Genomic DNA, 18,272 nt, shown 5'->3' on the forward strand with positions numbered 1-18,272 from the left:
TGATTGTACACAGCTGCTTTCCGTGCGTTATATTAGAGTCGAGGTCGGACAACCTCACACCTGCTGATTATCTGAGTAAAGAGGGATTACTGTACCACACAGGACAGGGAGAGGAGCTGAGTCAGGTGCGGAGTCTGACTATCAGGTTTGGACACATATCAGAACTGTGTGTGGAGGATAAGACCGTGGTACTATCTGTTATACAGTATGAGATAAACAGCCGATGTGAGTAATATCCTTTACAAGATGAAGCCTTCAATAGCTGTATCACTCTGTGAGACCAAAGGGCCCATTCCCATAAGAGTTACTTTTACAATATGAAAGTAACTAGTATATTGGGGGTAAGTGGCCATACAGCTTTTTCCATTTTCATTGCAATGCAGCCCCTTTCTTCTAAACCAGTGATGAGCCGCATGTGGCCCTCTGAGACTTCAACTGCGGCCCCCCAGCTCCTTCCTGTGTTATATTTGTTTAAAATGCCTCCTGGGGCTAGATTTACGAAGCTGCGGGTTTGAAAAAGTGGGGATGTTGCCTATAGCAACCAATCAGATTCTAGCTTTCATTTATTTAGTACTTTCTACAATAAGACAGTTAGAATCCGATTGGCTGCTAGAGGCAACATCCCCACTTTTTCAAGTCCGCAGCTTAGTAAATCTAGCCTCTGATGTTATTAGATCGGGGTCTCTTTTTTGAATTAAATGTATTGTATTAACTTATTACCGAGATTAAAGGTAACGTGCGGACATTGTGAAGGTAAAAGGGCCACTTCATGTGGCCCCTGAAGTGTATCAGGTTGCCTATTGTTGTTCTAAAGTTTGGTATGACTGAATGGTTATACCAGTATAGGGTAATAAACAGGTGTAGTAATGGTACAAAGCATACCCTCCAACATTCGGGTAGCCGTGATCGGGACAAGGGGTGTTGGCAGTGTGGTGATGGGGAAGTGGACACACCCAGGGATGAGCCTAGCACTTTTGAAATACTAGACTGTGCCGTACTGTCCTACCCCCTTCAATAGCATTTCTGCCAAACATCACTGGGGTCATGAGTTCAATTCCCAACCATGGCCTTCTCTGTGTGGAGTTTGTATGTTCTCCCCGTGTTTGCGTGGGTTTCCTCCGGGTGCTCCGGTTTCCTACCACACTCCAAAAACATACTGGTAGGTTAATTGGCTGCTATCATATTGACCCTAGTGTCTTTTTCTCTCTGTATGTGTGTGTTAGGGAATTTAGACTGTAAGCCCCAGTGGGTCAGGGATTGACGTGTGTTATCTGTACAGCACTGCGGAATTAGTGGCGCTATATAAATGGTGATAATGAACTCTATCACCGATCGGGACAAAGCTATCCCAATCAGGATGACGAAACAGAGCTCTCAAATCAGGAATGCCCCACCTAAATTGGGACGATGGGGAGGTCTGCAAAATGCTACAAGATCCAGCTATATGACAGACAGGTAGACCATGTGGGTTAAACATACTTGGGCAAGGTGTGAGGTTAGTGGAGAGGAGGGTGTTGGGCGTAGGGAGTTGTATGTGTGGCCCGGGGGGGGGCGGGCTTGAATAATTGGGCGCACATTTTCCTATCTGTGTGATATTATGTAACAAACATAAAACCTGTAATATGTAACATGTTTTAAATCATGATGATAAAAGTAGTAATATTTGTATTACATTAATCGTGATAGCACTTTGCTCAAGTATTTTTCTACACAGTAACTATTGGTAATAGTATTGGATTTTATTGGTCAATTATTTCAATGTCCCGCAACTACCCAGGCCACACCCCTAATTCACTGGTCACGCCCATGTTTTCAGCTGTAAAAATGGGACTATTGGATATGTGGAATTGTATATGAATAGGCAGGGTTTCCCAGTCCTCAGGGCTCCCTAACAGTGCAGGTTTTCCAGATCACATGTGACATAATTAGGACCACCTGTGGAACTGTTACAATGTGTCAGTCAGTAATGAATACACCTGTGCTCCAGCAAGGAGATATGAAAAACCTGAACTGTTAGGGAGCCCTGAGGACTGGGTTTGGGAAACCTTGTGAATAGGGATAATGACTACAGATCAGGAGGGCAGAATATGGGCCTGTGCTCGCCCCCCACCCCAGGCAGTATAATTGCCTACTAAGGCTCAAATGCACAATGCTGCGTCTCTCATAGTCACAGGACAGTGCAATTAAAAGTACAGTATTTCATATCTCTGTTTCTCCAGAAACATTATGCAATACACTGTAGTTCTTAACTTTTAACCAAGAATAATACAATTTCAAAGAAGAGAATATACATTGCTGGATATTTGCAATAGTTACAACATCTTGCACCAATCCCTAAATAACACTAGCAGTCACCGGCCACAAAGGTGTGCACATAAGTTTAGTGAAAGTTTGTGCCCTGGAGCCAGTATCTGTCAGATCATAGCAGTGATAACATATTTCGAAGAATGAACGCTCACCCTGCATTGCAAACTCTCCCAGACAGGACATATAATTGACATATACATAACACACCTATAAAATCTTAATTACTGTGGTGACAACTTTATTTGTACATTGTTTTGAAGTGAGTGGACATAGAACAACCTGTAGCCAACCAGATCATCAGAATACTCACAGCAGCACAGATCACTTCAGGAGGGGACTGTGGATATCCTGTGGGAGGCTGGTTATGTTAGTAAGGACAATTCTCCATACAGGGACAGATTATGATTTCTGTGGGCTGGAGGGCACTCTGTCCTACGTATGGTGGAGCTACCCCAAACAGCACAGTCCTGGAAGGACTTATATAATTGCAAGTATCACTGGAATTAGGCTACCGTCCTCTATTTCCTTCTCCTTGCTACCCAGACCAATACCGGTAAACCTGAAACACTCTGAAAAGCTAATCATGCACATTCTCAGTGCCACTAAAATGCAAGGGTCTGAAAGATTTGCCTGACTAGCCCATGTGCGTTCTATGTTGATCCATCCAGTCCAAACATGTTGGGCAAACACTGCAGGCAAAGCTGCCCGACCTTGTGAGAGAGCTGCAGACAGCACGTGCAGCCCCTCCAATAGCACACACCGCTGCAACCTGGGTGACAGGGGCACTGTCATGATTTGAGGAAAATAGGTGAGTTTTATCAGAGACAAGAAACATTGGTCGTGCTCTTCTGTCCAGTCCGCTTGTCCTTATGAACTTGATACAAAGAATTGGATTAGTTTAAGAGTCAAAGGTTGGAACCAATTAGAGCCAAACACACCTAGATGACCTCAGTAGGTCAACAGCAGCTACTTGTACAGGTCACCCGTGGCTCATTATTAGCTGCAGTGGTACAGCGATAAAACAATGTATGAAATGTATTTAAAAAACTATACTATATAAATATATATTATATATACACATACACGTATTTATTGCATATATTTATTTATCCATCATGTAAAAGGTTGTTGGAGACAAATAGAGCCACTCATGCAGTGTTTCCCCTGTGTCTGGTTACCTAGAGCTATAGCATCCTTACGCAGGAGTTCCCCATTTAGTTTCAGGTCTCGCCATGGCTGATAAAGGGTTAACGACTGTATGAGGCAGTATGCAGCAAGTGTGGTGATGTAGGCAGCAAGGAACAAACCTGAACACCTATTATAGACATATTTATAATTAGAACTTTCACTACAGTTTTGTGGTGACTTCCTCCAAGGCAGCGGTCGTGCGCCCACTTCTGTCAATGTATGAATCACATGCTGTGATACACAGATCCCTCCGGCTCACTTCATCGGTTACACTCTCTGCTGTCACAGTGCCAGCCAGGACCTGCCTGCGTCACTTTCAGCTTGAGCAATGCAGATATTCCACAGAAACTCTGTATAACAAGTTATTACACTGATCACCTTGTGGCACTGTTCAGGTGAGGTTATGAAGGGGGAAATTATTGTTTTACCCCAGTGGGTCAGGTTGCCGCAGGCTAGAATACACACACCTGTACAATGTCAGCATGATTCATCATAGATTTTTAGGAAGGACACTTAAAAATCAGAGGTAACTCTAAATCGATTTCTTCCTGGCAAAACGCTTTATAAATAATAATATGAAACCGTGTAAGATGAGTGAATGCATACTAAACACTAGAGGTCATTTATGTCTTATGATGTCACAATCACCTGCTTTTGTGGCGCAGCGTACGGATTGGTGAGCCAGAATAGCAGTGTCTAGGGGAATGAACCATTCATCATCTCCTCATGCAAGCAGTTAGGCAGCTTAGAGGAGTTCCATGCTGAATGCGAGATGATATTATTTAAATAAGAGGAATGAGTGAAGGTTTGTATAGAGGAGCGTTCCCTGTGTTCTGTGAGGAGCACAATACCCCCCAAGTTCCAAGTGCTCCACCACTTCAAGAACACGTGAAACACTTGAAACTTGCCATTTTCAAGTGCTCTTGAAGTGGTGGATATTGGGCTGCGGCTTACACCTTCCAGTTATGCTTTTACTGGAAAGCACATTCCAAGTGTCCCCTCACTCATGATCAATTTAGGACATAAGTGAGACTAGACCTGTAGTATTTTAGGAGAAACGTAAAAGTACAGACTCCAGGAAAGAGGTGGTTTGGGAGAGTTTTTTCCTGTAGTCTACTGACTTGTAGGGCTATGCTGAGGTCTTCTGCCATGTAAGGCTGGGTACACACTGAAGAATTTTCCAACCGATGTATTATATCAAACAGTTGTACCTACGACTGAAGGTCCGATCAGTCTGGCGATTCATACATACACACTGACACGATTTACCTTCAGATCTGTGCTCTTCATCTGGTCCTCTAGTCTTTAGAAAATGACAGCACAACATTCATTCATTCCTGTCACATTGTCACACTGATTAAAACTGCCTTGTTATACCTATCCACATGTCCTAATGAATTTTGTTAGCTTCTGTGACTCAAACTAAAGAACGAACAAATGAAATATTCCTTCTATAGCACTCTTTACATTTATTCACCGGGACATTCATCGGCTGAGAAGAGCCCAACTCTGTAAACTCTATGGAGATCGTGAGCATGAGTACATACACACTGCATGATCGGTCGGAAAATATTAAACAGTATGACCAACCAAATGAGCTGACAATCAACACTTTGGAACGACTTTCAACCATCGTGTCACTATACACCAGTGATGGCTAACCTGTGACACTCCAGGTGTTGTGAAACTACAAGTCCCAGCATGCTTTGCTAGTTATCAGCTAGTTATCTACTGGCAAAGCATGCTGGGGCTTGTAGTTTCACAACACCTGGAGTGTCACAGGTTAGCCATCACTGCTATACACACTAACCCGACGGTCGTATGTTGGCTGATTTGCCCGATTATTGGACGAAAACGCTCCAGTGTGCACCTAGCCTAACTGTGACTGACCCCTTATTTCTTCATGGGTCAAAAAAAAAGCTGCCATTACTGTGTTGGTAAACATTACTGATATTGCCTTATTTTAGAAGGAGTCCTGTATTGGGCTCTAGTGTTGAATGGAAAATGTGTGATGTTTGTAGTGTGATAAGGGGTGAATGGATTCATGAGGTTATGTCTGGACAGCAGATACAGGACTGAGGTTCAGAGCAAGAGACAGCTTGAAGGATTGTGGGTAAATGAGAATGCAGGATTGAACATGCTTACCTGTTGGGTCTGAATGATGTGTATATCTATAAGGATAATCTTCTCTGACCAAAACAGCCCATAGAACTCATAATTTATAACATCTACCATGTATATTACTGTGTGTGTCAGGAACTTTGTCTACTAACCTGTGTTTTATGGTTTGTATCCAAAAATACGCCAATTGACATGCACTATGACTGAAATTGTGGAGGACCAAGTCCATCTTAATCTGCCACTTAATAGTATAAAACGAATTCTCCTGCTGTCATTCCATTATATTAAATTATTTGTTCACAATAAGAATCCTTCATTACCAAGTCTTCTCTTTATTGAAAGTTTCCCATTATCTCAACAGAATTACCCGAAATCGGGAAAAGGAACCTTTGTAAACGAAGATCCAATTATTGTTATTAATGCAAAAACATTATTGGGAATGAAAAAAAATAAATTAGAATTATTTGAAATTATATAAATAAGATGTTGAACAGTATAAAGACAACAGTTTTATTAACAAACAACAACGTTACTTGCAGAAGTAATGCAAGCACGGATGACTAAATAGACGAGTATGTATTACTCAAAACTTCTACTTTGCTGCTGTTTCATCAGTATTGCAAAGTGTTTGTAATCTGAAATTTAGTTAGAAGGTACATAACTAGATTTTTTTTTTTTTTGGGGGGATTGGGGCCGATTCGCAGCTCAGTGACGACCTTGCTTTTTGCTATGTATTTCAATAGCTCTTTTTAGAGCATTGTCTGGAACGAGATCCGATATATTCATTTTAGAGTGATCACAGCCAATTTGTGGACACCTGGAAGACAACAGATGTAATCAGATTATAAATGGAAATGACTGACTCTGTGTAGAGCAGAATGACGTATATAACAATATATCTTACTACAGTGCCCGTTTTAGGACATACCTCATTCATGCAAGAAAGTGATTTAAAAAAAACCCCCAAAACAGATTACACAATTGTTCGTACACCATTTAAACAATACTTACAGCATCTCCGCTTCATTCCTAACTTGTGCATTTTAGTTACTGCAGCCATAGATTAACCACAATACAACCAGGGGTGATCCCAATAAGAATAATCCCCACCCGTGTACTTGGTTCTAGCCAGCCCTGTCTATTACACATGAATATAGGCCCTGGTGACTATAGAAGTGATCTATGGTTTGAAATCCAGCTGTTGACCATTGTTGGCATAAGGGATGTGTCAACCTTCTGTGATCTTAATGTATTTAACGGAAGTAGACACTATGGTAATATCTGGTAATGGACTTCTGACCCACTGGCTACATCGTATCACCATACGGCTTGTCCCTACTGTCACGTCACCTACTTTCAAAGCCGTAGACAAATTCATTCATATCAAAGCTAGGTAGGGGCACTAACAAATATGACCCTATGAGTCTATTTCAGTACATGAGGTCCACAAACTGGAACATGACCTTTAAGGGCCCCTTCAGGTGAAAATTATTTAGAGTAGATTCTAGGAGTTGGACTTGCAATGCCCTTTACCATCTACACCAGTGATGGGCCGCAAGTGGCCCTCTGTACCTACACCTGTGGCCCCCAGCTCCTTCCTGCTTTATTGTCAGAATTGTTTGTTATAAAATATAACACTTAAAAATGCCTGCCGATATGTTATTACAGACAGCTGTCTCTTTCTTTGATTAAATGTCTTGTTTTAACATATTACTGTAGTGTATCCTGTGCCAATAAAGTATTTATTTCACTAAACATTAACATAGAATTCCCTAAGACTGAAGCCATCCCAGACATCCGCTTTTATTGTGTAACTTGCACTTGGGTTGATCAAAGCTAAAAAGTGTTGTGATGTCTAACAATGGCTCCTAGGCCGGATGTACGGTAAATAAAGGTCGCTCCAGCCAAGTGGGAGGGAGAGTTCATCCGCAACACAGAGCGAGACCCTGAAACTTCGCTACTGGACCAGCGTTCTCAGGCGAGAGGGTGCACAACGTCCATAATTACAATTTTATATCATTATCTTGGCATGAGTCACATCCGGGGACTATAAAGTGCCAAGTGAAAGGGAAATACAGATCAAGTCTAGTCGTACAAGGAAGCAGCAAGTTTCACAATGAAGTTACTTCTACATTACACCAAGAATAAAAGCTTGTTATTGGGGAACTCACCTGGCTGATTTACCCTTTTGAAGCTTGTTTTCAATCATCCTTTCGATGGCTTCTCTCTCGTACGAGTGACCACATACTTTGTTTTTTACTGGGTTCACCATCTCCAACTGTGATTAGAGGACAGGTTAACACCACAAAACTATCATAAAACTGAAATGTCAGAGTAAGCAAGAACACAGAGGATCTAACACAACAGACACCGCGGTCTAAGCAGAGGACTGCCGCTAGTGAGTTGGTTTAAGCGGACGCATCACCCGCATGCAGTGTTAGCAGCCATTGTGCAACTTTAACCAATATTGACAACAATCCAGCTTAACAGCCAGCTCCTCCTGCTTCACTGATGTCACTCCTTCCTGGTGAACGTATAGGCTGGATATAGGTTGAGATAGTAAATGCAATAACAGGACAGCACATTGGTGACTGTAACTTAATATGTGTAGTAGTAGTTTTATACTTTGTAACTTTACATTATTATTACTATTATATATTTTTATGGATGTGCTGTTTTTGCTTTTCACATCTGGATATTTATGAATGACATCAGACAGCATGTCTCATCCTATGTATCCCTGGCTAGTGTGGTTGTAATTATACATATAGGGCCTCATTCATCTTTGAACGCTATGTGAACGTAACTTGCCTTTAATAAACCTGCACATAACCTGTACGCAAGATAAGTTTCCATTTAAACATGGGTATAAGTATGCTTTGGCTACACGTTACTTGTCGGATGCAGACAGAACAAACACACTTTTTTCCATGAAATACATAATTTAGTATGTACTGTACATAAAATGCATTTTTATAGTATCTCATACTTGCAAACACATGTTCTGGGATGCATACGTGTAGTCATCACTATCAGTCTGCACTTACACCTCCCCTGTAGCTGGTGTAAAGGATACGGCTAAAAAACACGTATTTAGGAGATACCCAGAACGTGAGTCGGCCCCATCTGTGTAGGCACGTCCTGGGCATTCCCTTACTATACATTGCCTACATCTGCCCACCTCTTCCCAACCCCGTTTTGTCCTTCAAGTCGTAGGCAGCCATAAGTGTCCTTTGTATGCAGACATGATTTGCATGCATTTACGTCCACTGGCGGACGTTCTGTTCTGACGCATGCGCAGAGCTTTTTTAGGTCTACTTTAAAACACTGAAATGGAAGACGTTGGATGAAAAGTGATTACTTGAGCCCCATGTATAAAAAAAAAACTATTACAAGGAAAGCACAAAGTGTCTGCATTATGTTTTTATCGTACAACCAATATGGAAACAAACTGTACTTTATTGTTTAAGTAGCGGCAATGTCAAGTTGCAGCATTAACGGAATCACGTAGCCGACATCGGAATAACTCTGGATACTTCAAACATTTTGAAATGTGTAAAGCATGCCAGAAAACTAATAGGGTCTTAAATATACATTAGTAATATTGATCTGAGCCTTTTACATTTTAGAATATCACAACTGGAAAAATAAGCAACAGTAAGAAAAGTGGAGTTGATTTGTTCATAACTTACAATATTGTTTTCTCAGGCTGAAAAATTTCTCCACATATAGATTACTATATACAACTCTGGAACGGTCATATATAAGAAATTAAGTCTATACGTTGCCCAAGTGGCAAAAAACTATGTAGAAATTCTGGTAACAATATCTGTATAAGTGGTGGCTTTCAATGTTCTCTCTTTAACATTTATTATTAATGCATCTCCTACTTAAATTATAATGGACATTAGAAGTCACCTGTATAAAAGCACTGGCCCTATGGACTTGTGCCTTTCTAGGGTTAAAGAGCACTTCTATCTTCCCCATCATTTAAAGTGAGAGTTACTTCCGTGTATGTTTAGTGTGCATATAAAAAGTGCGTGCAACACAAGATGTTTACACGGGGCCCTTACAACTAATTACTAGTGAGGCATGCATTCTCCTGCCAGATACAAGGAGCAGCCCGTTCTTGGCTCCTAAATGAGAGATACTTTAAATACCTTCATTACAATTAGAGGGTTTCTCTAAGAACTGCTGAGACTCCAGGAAACATGACAATATTACACAAATATGTCATAACTGATTTTTTTTTCCCCTTTTGTGGTGTCTAACAGACATAGTAATCATCCAATGACAGGGTTGAAAACATGCATTGTTGTGCCAAGGAGATAGCCTTCACTACAGCCAAGGGCAACTGTAACACCTGTTCTGTAACAGTGACTTGCATGGAAAAATTTGATGTATTTTTATTTTTAGAATCCATGGTAGAAAAAAAACAAAACCTTGTAAATCACCAAAATGCATTTGATTACTCAGATTTATATTTTATAAATAATCCTGTATCTTCTTCACTGGCCGTCACTCAGCCTCTGAATTCCCAGGGGGTAGTCCGTAAAATAATCATGTTGTACTCATGACAAGCTTACATTCAGAATCAAGTCTACAACGTAACACTGTGGTGCCATAGACCACAGAAGGGTAAATGTTGGTATATTCCTGAATTCAGGCACATCCACATAAATAAACAGGGTCAGCGACCTAAAAACCTGTGACACTTGGGGAGAATGGCTGCTGTATGCAAAGGTCGATATCTACAATAGATATCGGTACAGTGCAGGGTGGGTCTACCGGGGACACATGGTGGTAGAAGGGAGAGTGAATCTCCAGCTGTGAAAAAGGTTCTTTACAGTAAGTGGAAGTAGTGAATGTGTTGTCACTGCCATTTGTAGGAGCACTGATAAAACAAGGACATTGACTAATTACAGAGTAGGCGCCATCACTTCTTATAGCCTACCACCAGCACCTCCTTTGATTAAGAGTTCCATAGTGTTATTGCCCTGACTTTACCCTTTCCATTGTGATAGTAAATACATCTTGAAGGGTTTAATTTGGTGGACATGCTTTTCTCCCCAACATAAATAACTATTAAACAATGATTTTAGCCTGCAACACCTGATCACATTGTTCTCGTCTTAAACTAAATGGGCGATGAAGTCAGCTTTCAGCCAGATATGAACAGATCAGTTATCCAGGAATTGACATCACAGGGTCAGAACTTGCTGACCACCATGAGCATTACCCTGAAAACCACTGATCCATAATCCAGGGCACCTCCCGAGTAATATCCACTGAGCACAAAAAGCAGCACATGGTGCTCCTGGCACTGTGGATATTACTGTGTGCTAGTATAATAATACTAATACAGGAGGGGGGATGAAATTGGGGTTAAAGGCCAATGAAGCCCATGACAACATTGATCAAAAAGGCTCTTATTTATTTTACGCTTTGCAAGTTTTATTTGTGTGTGTGTGTGTGTGTGTGTGTGTGTGTCTGTGTTTTTCACAGTGGAAGGTGGGACCCTTATGGGCGATCATCCTCCCCAGGTCGTTGAAGGGCCCTCCTTACAGGGGGGGTTTGAAGACTCCAGTGCCAGGGGAAGGCATTTGGTTGACAGGCCCAACCAAGCCTTGCGGAGGAGGTGGGCCTGAAGACCCTTGTCCCTCTCTGGCTCCTGGAGAAATGGGGAGGAACGGGGTCCTTCTCCTTTTGAAGGACTAAGCCCCAAGCACGATGTGAGCACTGTGATTAATGATCCCAATATCTGCTCTATTTTCAGCACTGTGTGCAATGCATCAGCTGTATCTTATAACTAAACCTGTCAGATATTTATAGTTCTACATAACACACGACAGGTCCGGAGACAACCTGCAGCAATATACCTGTGTGATAGGACAAGTGAAATTGTCAGTGCTCTGGGTGACGGCGATCTCCTCGTCTTCATCTTCCAATCCTTCGTCTGCGGGGGGCGGTGACACACCCACTAGGGGACAAGGAGAAACATTGTCATTACTACTATCTTACAGGATTTATGGGGCTGTGATAGGATTACACAATCTGTACCTATTGCTCGGTGTGCATTGTAACATTTCAGGGGGAATTAGCATATTACACATTAATAGACAAGTCTGTAAACCCAGAAACAGTTAGTGCAGATATCTGCCCTGCCGTACTTCAGCCATCAGACACATTGAACGGCGCTACGGATCTGTGTGGCACCTTACATACAAAGTCATCAGCCGTTATTAAACGGAGCTTCTAGATAAGTGAAGATACATTTTCATTAAATTAACTTTGAGTTCTGGGTGAAAGGTTTTAAATTAAAAACATATTCTGTAAAATAAATAACATTTATCTCCAGTTTAGTAACACAAATCACAAACAAGAGTGTGGTTTTAAACTACTTCAAAAACAGCATCCAAAAATAACACTACATTTATAGAACTGTCTCACAAATAAAATAGAAGTGTAAAATGAAACGAGACAGATTCGGAAACGGAACAGTATGTTCATCTTCAGTAAAACCAAGATTAAAAAAAAAAAAATGACATTAAACAATGTTTAATCTCAAAATAACACAAAGTTTTTTTGCACCGAAAAACAACATTTTAAATCTTACATGGAAAATGCATTATTTTTAAAGATTTTATCACTGACATTTTAACACCACTTTTTAAATCATGGTTTAATATAACAACATTTTGAAGAAACGGCCAAAAAATTACTTAACTATAGGTCATTTAGAGAATATTGTGCTAATGTTACTGTACTTTTATATATTACCATGTTACTCAACTATTAAGAGAAAATTTATGTTTATTGTAAAAAGGAAAATACAATCCACACACAATGTGTTACATTTCTCCTACGATAGAGTTGGTGAAGCCAGAGCACTATAGATTAATGATCGCTATGAGCAAGAAGCAGATGCCTTGTACAGAGTGTTTTTCATAACAGAGGACTAATTTGGATGTGAAAAAAGGACACGTCTTCCTTCATGTCAATGTTAGTCTTGTGTTATGTGTACTAATTCATAGTACACTGGTCTCTCAAACCCATCAAACGGAACAAACTGGACCCAGCATGGGTGGCTTAAATCTGGAAAAGTAGTGAAGGTGTTCCTAAAAGTGTAAAGTTTTTGAGTAACTTTACTGCAAAAAAAATTGTTCAAAATCACACAGGCCATCTGAGCGAATCCTTGGCACACAAGGTCACGGTTGTGTTTAATAAAAGGGGCAACAAGTCAACGTTCCACCCTTAAGTGCTCATTGCAAATCTATTCTTGTTTTCTGCAAATCATTTATAAGAAGTTTCCCATGTTCCCATGTGCAGTATGGAAAACTGCTGCCTGCTTAGTTACAATATAATATATATATGACACGTGTTTTTCTGCTAAGCCATTAGAAGAGTGCATGCCTGGACAATATAAACTGAAAACCCTTCTTGAAAACAGAAGATATAGGCTGGTATTAAAGCCGGGAAATATTCTCTCATTTCCTAGAAGACGTTCATAGATAATAGACCGCTTGTAATTCTTCTACTGGAAAAGTTAAGAAACTTTCTGTGCTGTGTCATCCTGACCTGTGTGATTATGCTCCATGTCATCTGCTAGAAATTCTGCTCGTGCTGTGCTACATTCTGGCAGTTACCCAGGCACCAATTCTTGCAAACTGGTATAAAAAAAGCACATATCCCAACTGACCACCCAATTCAGATTATCTTTAAATAACTGGCAATCAAAGGGCAAGTTTACGCACACAAATTTTATATAAAAGTCTTCACCAAAACATACTACATAAATTATTCTGTAGACAGATTTTATTTCTATATACAGCGATCAGTCACATTAAAACCACCTGCCTAATATTGTGTAGGTGCCCCGCATGCAGCTAAAGCGGCTCTGACCCATCAAGGCATGGACTCCACAAGATCTTGGAAGGTGTCCTGTGGTATCTGGCACAAGGGCGTTAGCAGCAGATCCTTTACCTCCTGTAGGTTGCGAGGTGGGACCTAAACATTGCTGCAGACCAAGTACACCCCTTCATGGCAACGGTATTCCCTGATGGCAGTGGCCTCTTACAGCAGGATAATGCACTCTGCCACACTGCAAACATTGTTCAGGAATGGTGCGAGGAACCTGACAAAGAGATCAAGGTGTTGACTTGGCCTCCAAATTCCCCAGGTCTCAATCTGATCGAGCATCTGTGGGATGTGCTATAAAAATAAGTGCGAGCCATGGAGGCCCCAACTGCTAACGCATCTTGGTGCCAGATACCAGAGGACACCTTCAGAGGTCTTATGGAGTCCATGCCTCAACGGGTCAGAGCTGTTTTGGCGGCACGAAGGGGACCTACACAATATTAGGCCGGTGGTTTTAACGTTTTACTAACTACAAGATGCAAGTCAAGCAAAAAAGTTTAAATCAATGCTTATGTTCCCTAAAGAGGACTCATGGCCAGGTTCTCTTCAAGGAACATAACCATATCCTCCTTGTGTGTGAGAAGAGCTGGAGTAATATGAAGGAATAAATCTGAAATAAACACTCAAATCATACACTCAGAAACATCAATCAAAATGCTTACCATTGGGTAACAATCGGCCCATATTCCCACATATCATACTGGGTACATAGCTACTGTCTTGCATGACTCAAACAAGCTCTTTACGTGAAGTGACAGCCGTATATACAAACAGATATAATTTCCATGCATTTACCTGTAGGACGGCTTTAAAATTATTCACGTGAAGAGTCTAGTATATTTTTACTCAGTATAAAGAAAGATAGAGACTGGCCAAGCAGACCCACTAGTTGTCAAAGTAGACATTAGGAGAGATTGCCCAGTAACATCAAATGCTTATTAATTGTGTAACACTTGTAAAGAATTAGATATAAGAGGGGCACACAGGGGAGACAGGCATTTTATGAGAAGGTAGTCTGTCCATTCAGTAGGGACTAGTGACGCCACAAGACCCTAGAGAAGGGATAGACTGTACACTGATAAAGCCCACCAAATGGCTGAGTGTCAGATGTACACTTAATGATGGCAACATGTGGCAGTGACATCCCTGCATCAGGCTATTCTAAAACACCATCTTATCTCCTCCTGATCACCAGAATAAACACGAGAATATAAATATACACTATGCATGTTATTACTTGTATTCCTTATTCATCAAACACAGAAATGATGACTAGCGTGAGCTAATTCTGTGCTTTACTGAGAAAGATCCTGTTCATTGACATAAAGGGGTGGCTCTGAGTCACAGAGCTGCTACAGATGAGTAACAGCCTCTTTCCAATCTTCTTTATTACAGGTATGAAGACATTTATCACACCATTTCCCATGCATGCTCGTTATTATTACTCCTAGTTACAATCCACACCCAGAAGTATTGCTCACTGGGGAGAGAAGCTTAGCAATCACAACAATCTTGTGGTCTCTTTCTTTGGTCTGGTTACTTTAAATGTAATAATGCGCCCAACTAAAATAGATCTTTTCATACAAACTTGGATCAGCCAAAACCAGGTTGACAATGACCCATATGGATGCTGTTCATGCACCTTTCAAGAACATAACAAACAACGCGATATCTGACATTTAACTTCCTCCAATGGAAAACAAATAGATGTATTTGTGTAAACACTACAGACGTCTACCGGCACAGGCTTACCAAACCGATGGCACGCCAGCTGCTGCAGAACTACAAGTCCCAGCACGGACCGCCGGCGTTTTTTGTCAACTGTAAGCTTTATTAAGTATCCTCTACGTAAAAATATATACAGAGTGAAACCTCCTGTACAGAGAGTAGTAAGCTGCAATATAATATATAGGCAGGGTTAGGCAGTGGGCAGCATCTGAGAAAAAGCCAGTATGACGCAATATGATGTGAATCAAGTCATTAAGGACCCCCCCCCCCCATCCGCTTCACTAAGGAAGTGGGCAGGTTGTGGAAGTTGGCAACGCTCTCCCCAGGAGTCTTAAGGACAAGATGGGAGAGTAAGCAACTATGGTCTTATTGCAAAATATTTATTATATACATACACACACACAATTTATTTTTCCTATGAGTATAAATCATCATTCATGATTAATGGCAGAATAAAATTTAGGTCTTAGGCATTTTTTCTTTGACCAATTTATACATAGGGAGGTTGGGACTATGAGGAATCCGGGGTGGGAGGTTGAATATGACACTGTTTATATAGTGTCCTGTAATTAAGCACTTTCAATACCATTTAGGAACACTATTTACTCTACAGGAAAACCCCTGCAAATATGCACAATTTTGCATGCTATGATATTTTACAGTAAAGCAGCAACGTCCTCCCACCCATGGAAATCTTGTACAGGAAAAAAAAACCTTACATTTTTGCACTGCTGAGTAAACAGTACAAAGAGAAAACCCTGAGAAGTTTGTGTGTCTCACCCCAATTTGTGGATCTCAGTCGTGTAGGGCCAGTGTATCTCTACAAAACCTTTGTAATACTCTTATCTTTCTGAGAGAGTATCTGCTAATAGCAGCAGTACCTAGGAAGCAGTGTGTACTTCTAGTATATGGGGAACAATCAGCGGTCTCAATGTAGAGCTACCTGAATAAAGACTCTAATGTAATGTATGTCATTATTTCATTCAGTAAAACAGCACAAGTATTTTATATAACTCTTAGGTAAAAATAAAGTTTTAGTCATTTTCTCAAATATTCTCTCAACTTTCACCACAGTGTGGTCGTCTCTCGCTGGAGTGCAACATAAAGTCACTCCGACCCACCCTCAAGTATTTTAATTTTTGGACAAATGGCAATTTGACTTCAAAACCGTAGATAAAAAGAATGAAGCTAAGAAAGGGGAAACATCAAAACAACTTGGATGTACTGACTATTTGACTATCTCCCACACTAGATCTATAGGAGCCTCACATCATTAACTTGTGCTGCTGGAGGACCCTGCTCATTCCATCTAACCGTTAGCCTGCAGCTTCCCGCTTGCCTCCATTCTCATCACATCACGAAAGGGCAAAACAAACTTCAGCATGTGTAGGGGCAGCAGGTTCTGCCCATGTGACCAGCTACAGTACAATATAAAGGGGTAAGTGCAGCGATGGGCAACCTGGAAGACTTGGAGGGTCGCGTGATGCGGCCCTCTAACCTTCAAAAGGACCACACATTAACTGTATTATTTTTACTGAGATTAAGGGTAATCAAAGAAAGAGACACAAACTGCAAATAACATATCAGCAGGCATTTTAAATGAGTACTACAAGCTATAACAAACACATCTGACAGTAAAGGAACTCGGGGCCGTAATTGGCTTTAGAGACGTCTGTTGCCCATCACTGGGTTACATCATTGGGACTGAATGATGAAAGTAGTTAAACTTACAATTAAAGGAGCAAGCCTATAGTGCAAGTGACCATGAACGCAGGACGCAGAACAACAGACTGACCATTTTTGTATGTTTACTACAAATAATTCAAAACAACAAACAACAACAAAAGAAGCAAAACAAACAGTTCAAGCCAGGAATCTCATGTTTTCCTGGGTGTCTCCTGCCCAACTGTTTGTTCCTGGCACAATACATATGACTAAGACTGGGACCATTTGGTAGCAGCAGGGAGGGGTGAATAATGAAACGGAGACGCATCTGTTCTCATTCCACAAATGTTTTCATCAATGAGATTTCATTAGTGACATTTATCATTTCCATATCTGCGGGGAGAGAAGGCGGAAGTGTGGGTTGTAATCAGATATATACTCATTAATATATGAATGAAAGGCAGCTCTGGACTGGCGGCTGTGTATCTCTTTGCTGTACACAGCGGGCAGCCTTTTTGTGGTCTGAATCTATATTTAACATTTGCACCTCATGACGTCACCTGGCCCAAGTGAACTGATGCATTGTTATGCTTCTACTATTTGCAGGGCAGGTACTGGGGGTACCTGGGACAATGACTGAACTTGCTATTGGGTAAGTGGTCCAAACACAGACTTCAGAGCACTTGGTAACATGACTGTAACGGGCAGCACGGTGGCTCAGCGGTTAGCACTGGGGTCATGAGTACGATCCCCGACCATGGCCTTATCTGTGTGGAGTTTGTATGTTCTCCCCGTGTTTGCGTGGGTTTCCTCCGGGTGCTCCGGTTTCCTCCCACACTTCAAAAACATGCTAGTAGGTTAACTGGCTGCTGACAAAATTAATACTACTGTATGTGTCTTAGACTGTAAGCTCCAATGGGCAGGGACTGATGTGAAAGACAAATATTCTCTGTACAACAGAGATTGAGGGGCTAACTAAACTGTTCCAAAACAGATTGCTTTAGGCTTTAAGAATTTGCCAGACAGAAATCTTTGTGAGTTTAGACAAAGTGATATCAATGATCATCTGCTAATAGTGGCTGCATCTGTACACATTTTTAATACCTTGACTGTATTAGTAATGACTGCTAATTAAAATGTTCAAATATCTGTATATTTGTATACTGCTTTTTACACCAGAAACTGTGCCTGGGGTGAAAATCTCAAAAATCCTTGAGAATTTATTTCATCATCCAAGCGTGACTGAATAAGGTAAACCCTATATCATTTCGGACTTCACACATTGCACAAATCCTAGCATGACACAATTAGATTAATGATACCTTTTCGTGTACCAATGCTACAGC

The 18,272-nt window shown here is 41.0% G+C and overlaps 1 protein-coding gene across 1 annotated transcript in view; it reads right to left on the reverse strand.

The window, feature by feature from the left end:
- Positions 1-5,932: 5,932 nt before the first annotated feature.
- NSMCE2 (NSE2 SUMO ligase component of SMC5/6 complex) overlaps positions 5,933-18,272 on the reverse strand; it is a 168,400-nt gene continuing 156,060 nt past the window's right edge. Inside the window, exons 5-7 of the mRNA XM_075211721.1 lie at positions 11,496-11,596; positions 7,788-7,894; positions 5,933-6,433 (exon numbers count right to left, since the gene is read on the reverse strand). Coding sequence (XP_075067822.1) covers positions 6,322-6,433; positions 7,788-7,894; positions 11,496-11,596 — 320 coding nt within the window. The 3' untranslated portion in view covers positions 5,933-6,321. The remainder of the gene's footprint in view (positions 6,434-7,787; positions 7,895-11,495; positions 11,597-18,272) is intronic.

Source organism: Mixophyes fleayi, chromosome 5 (assembly GCF_038048845.1).
Source record: "Mixophyes fleayi isolate aMixFle1 chromosome 5, aMixFle1.hap1, whole genome shotgun sequence".
NCBI classification, from domain to species: Eukaryota; Metazoa; Chordata; class Amphibia; order Anura; family Limnodynastidae; genus Mixophyes; species Mixophyes fleayi.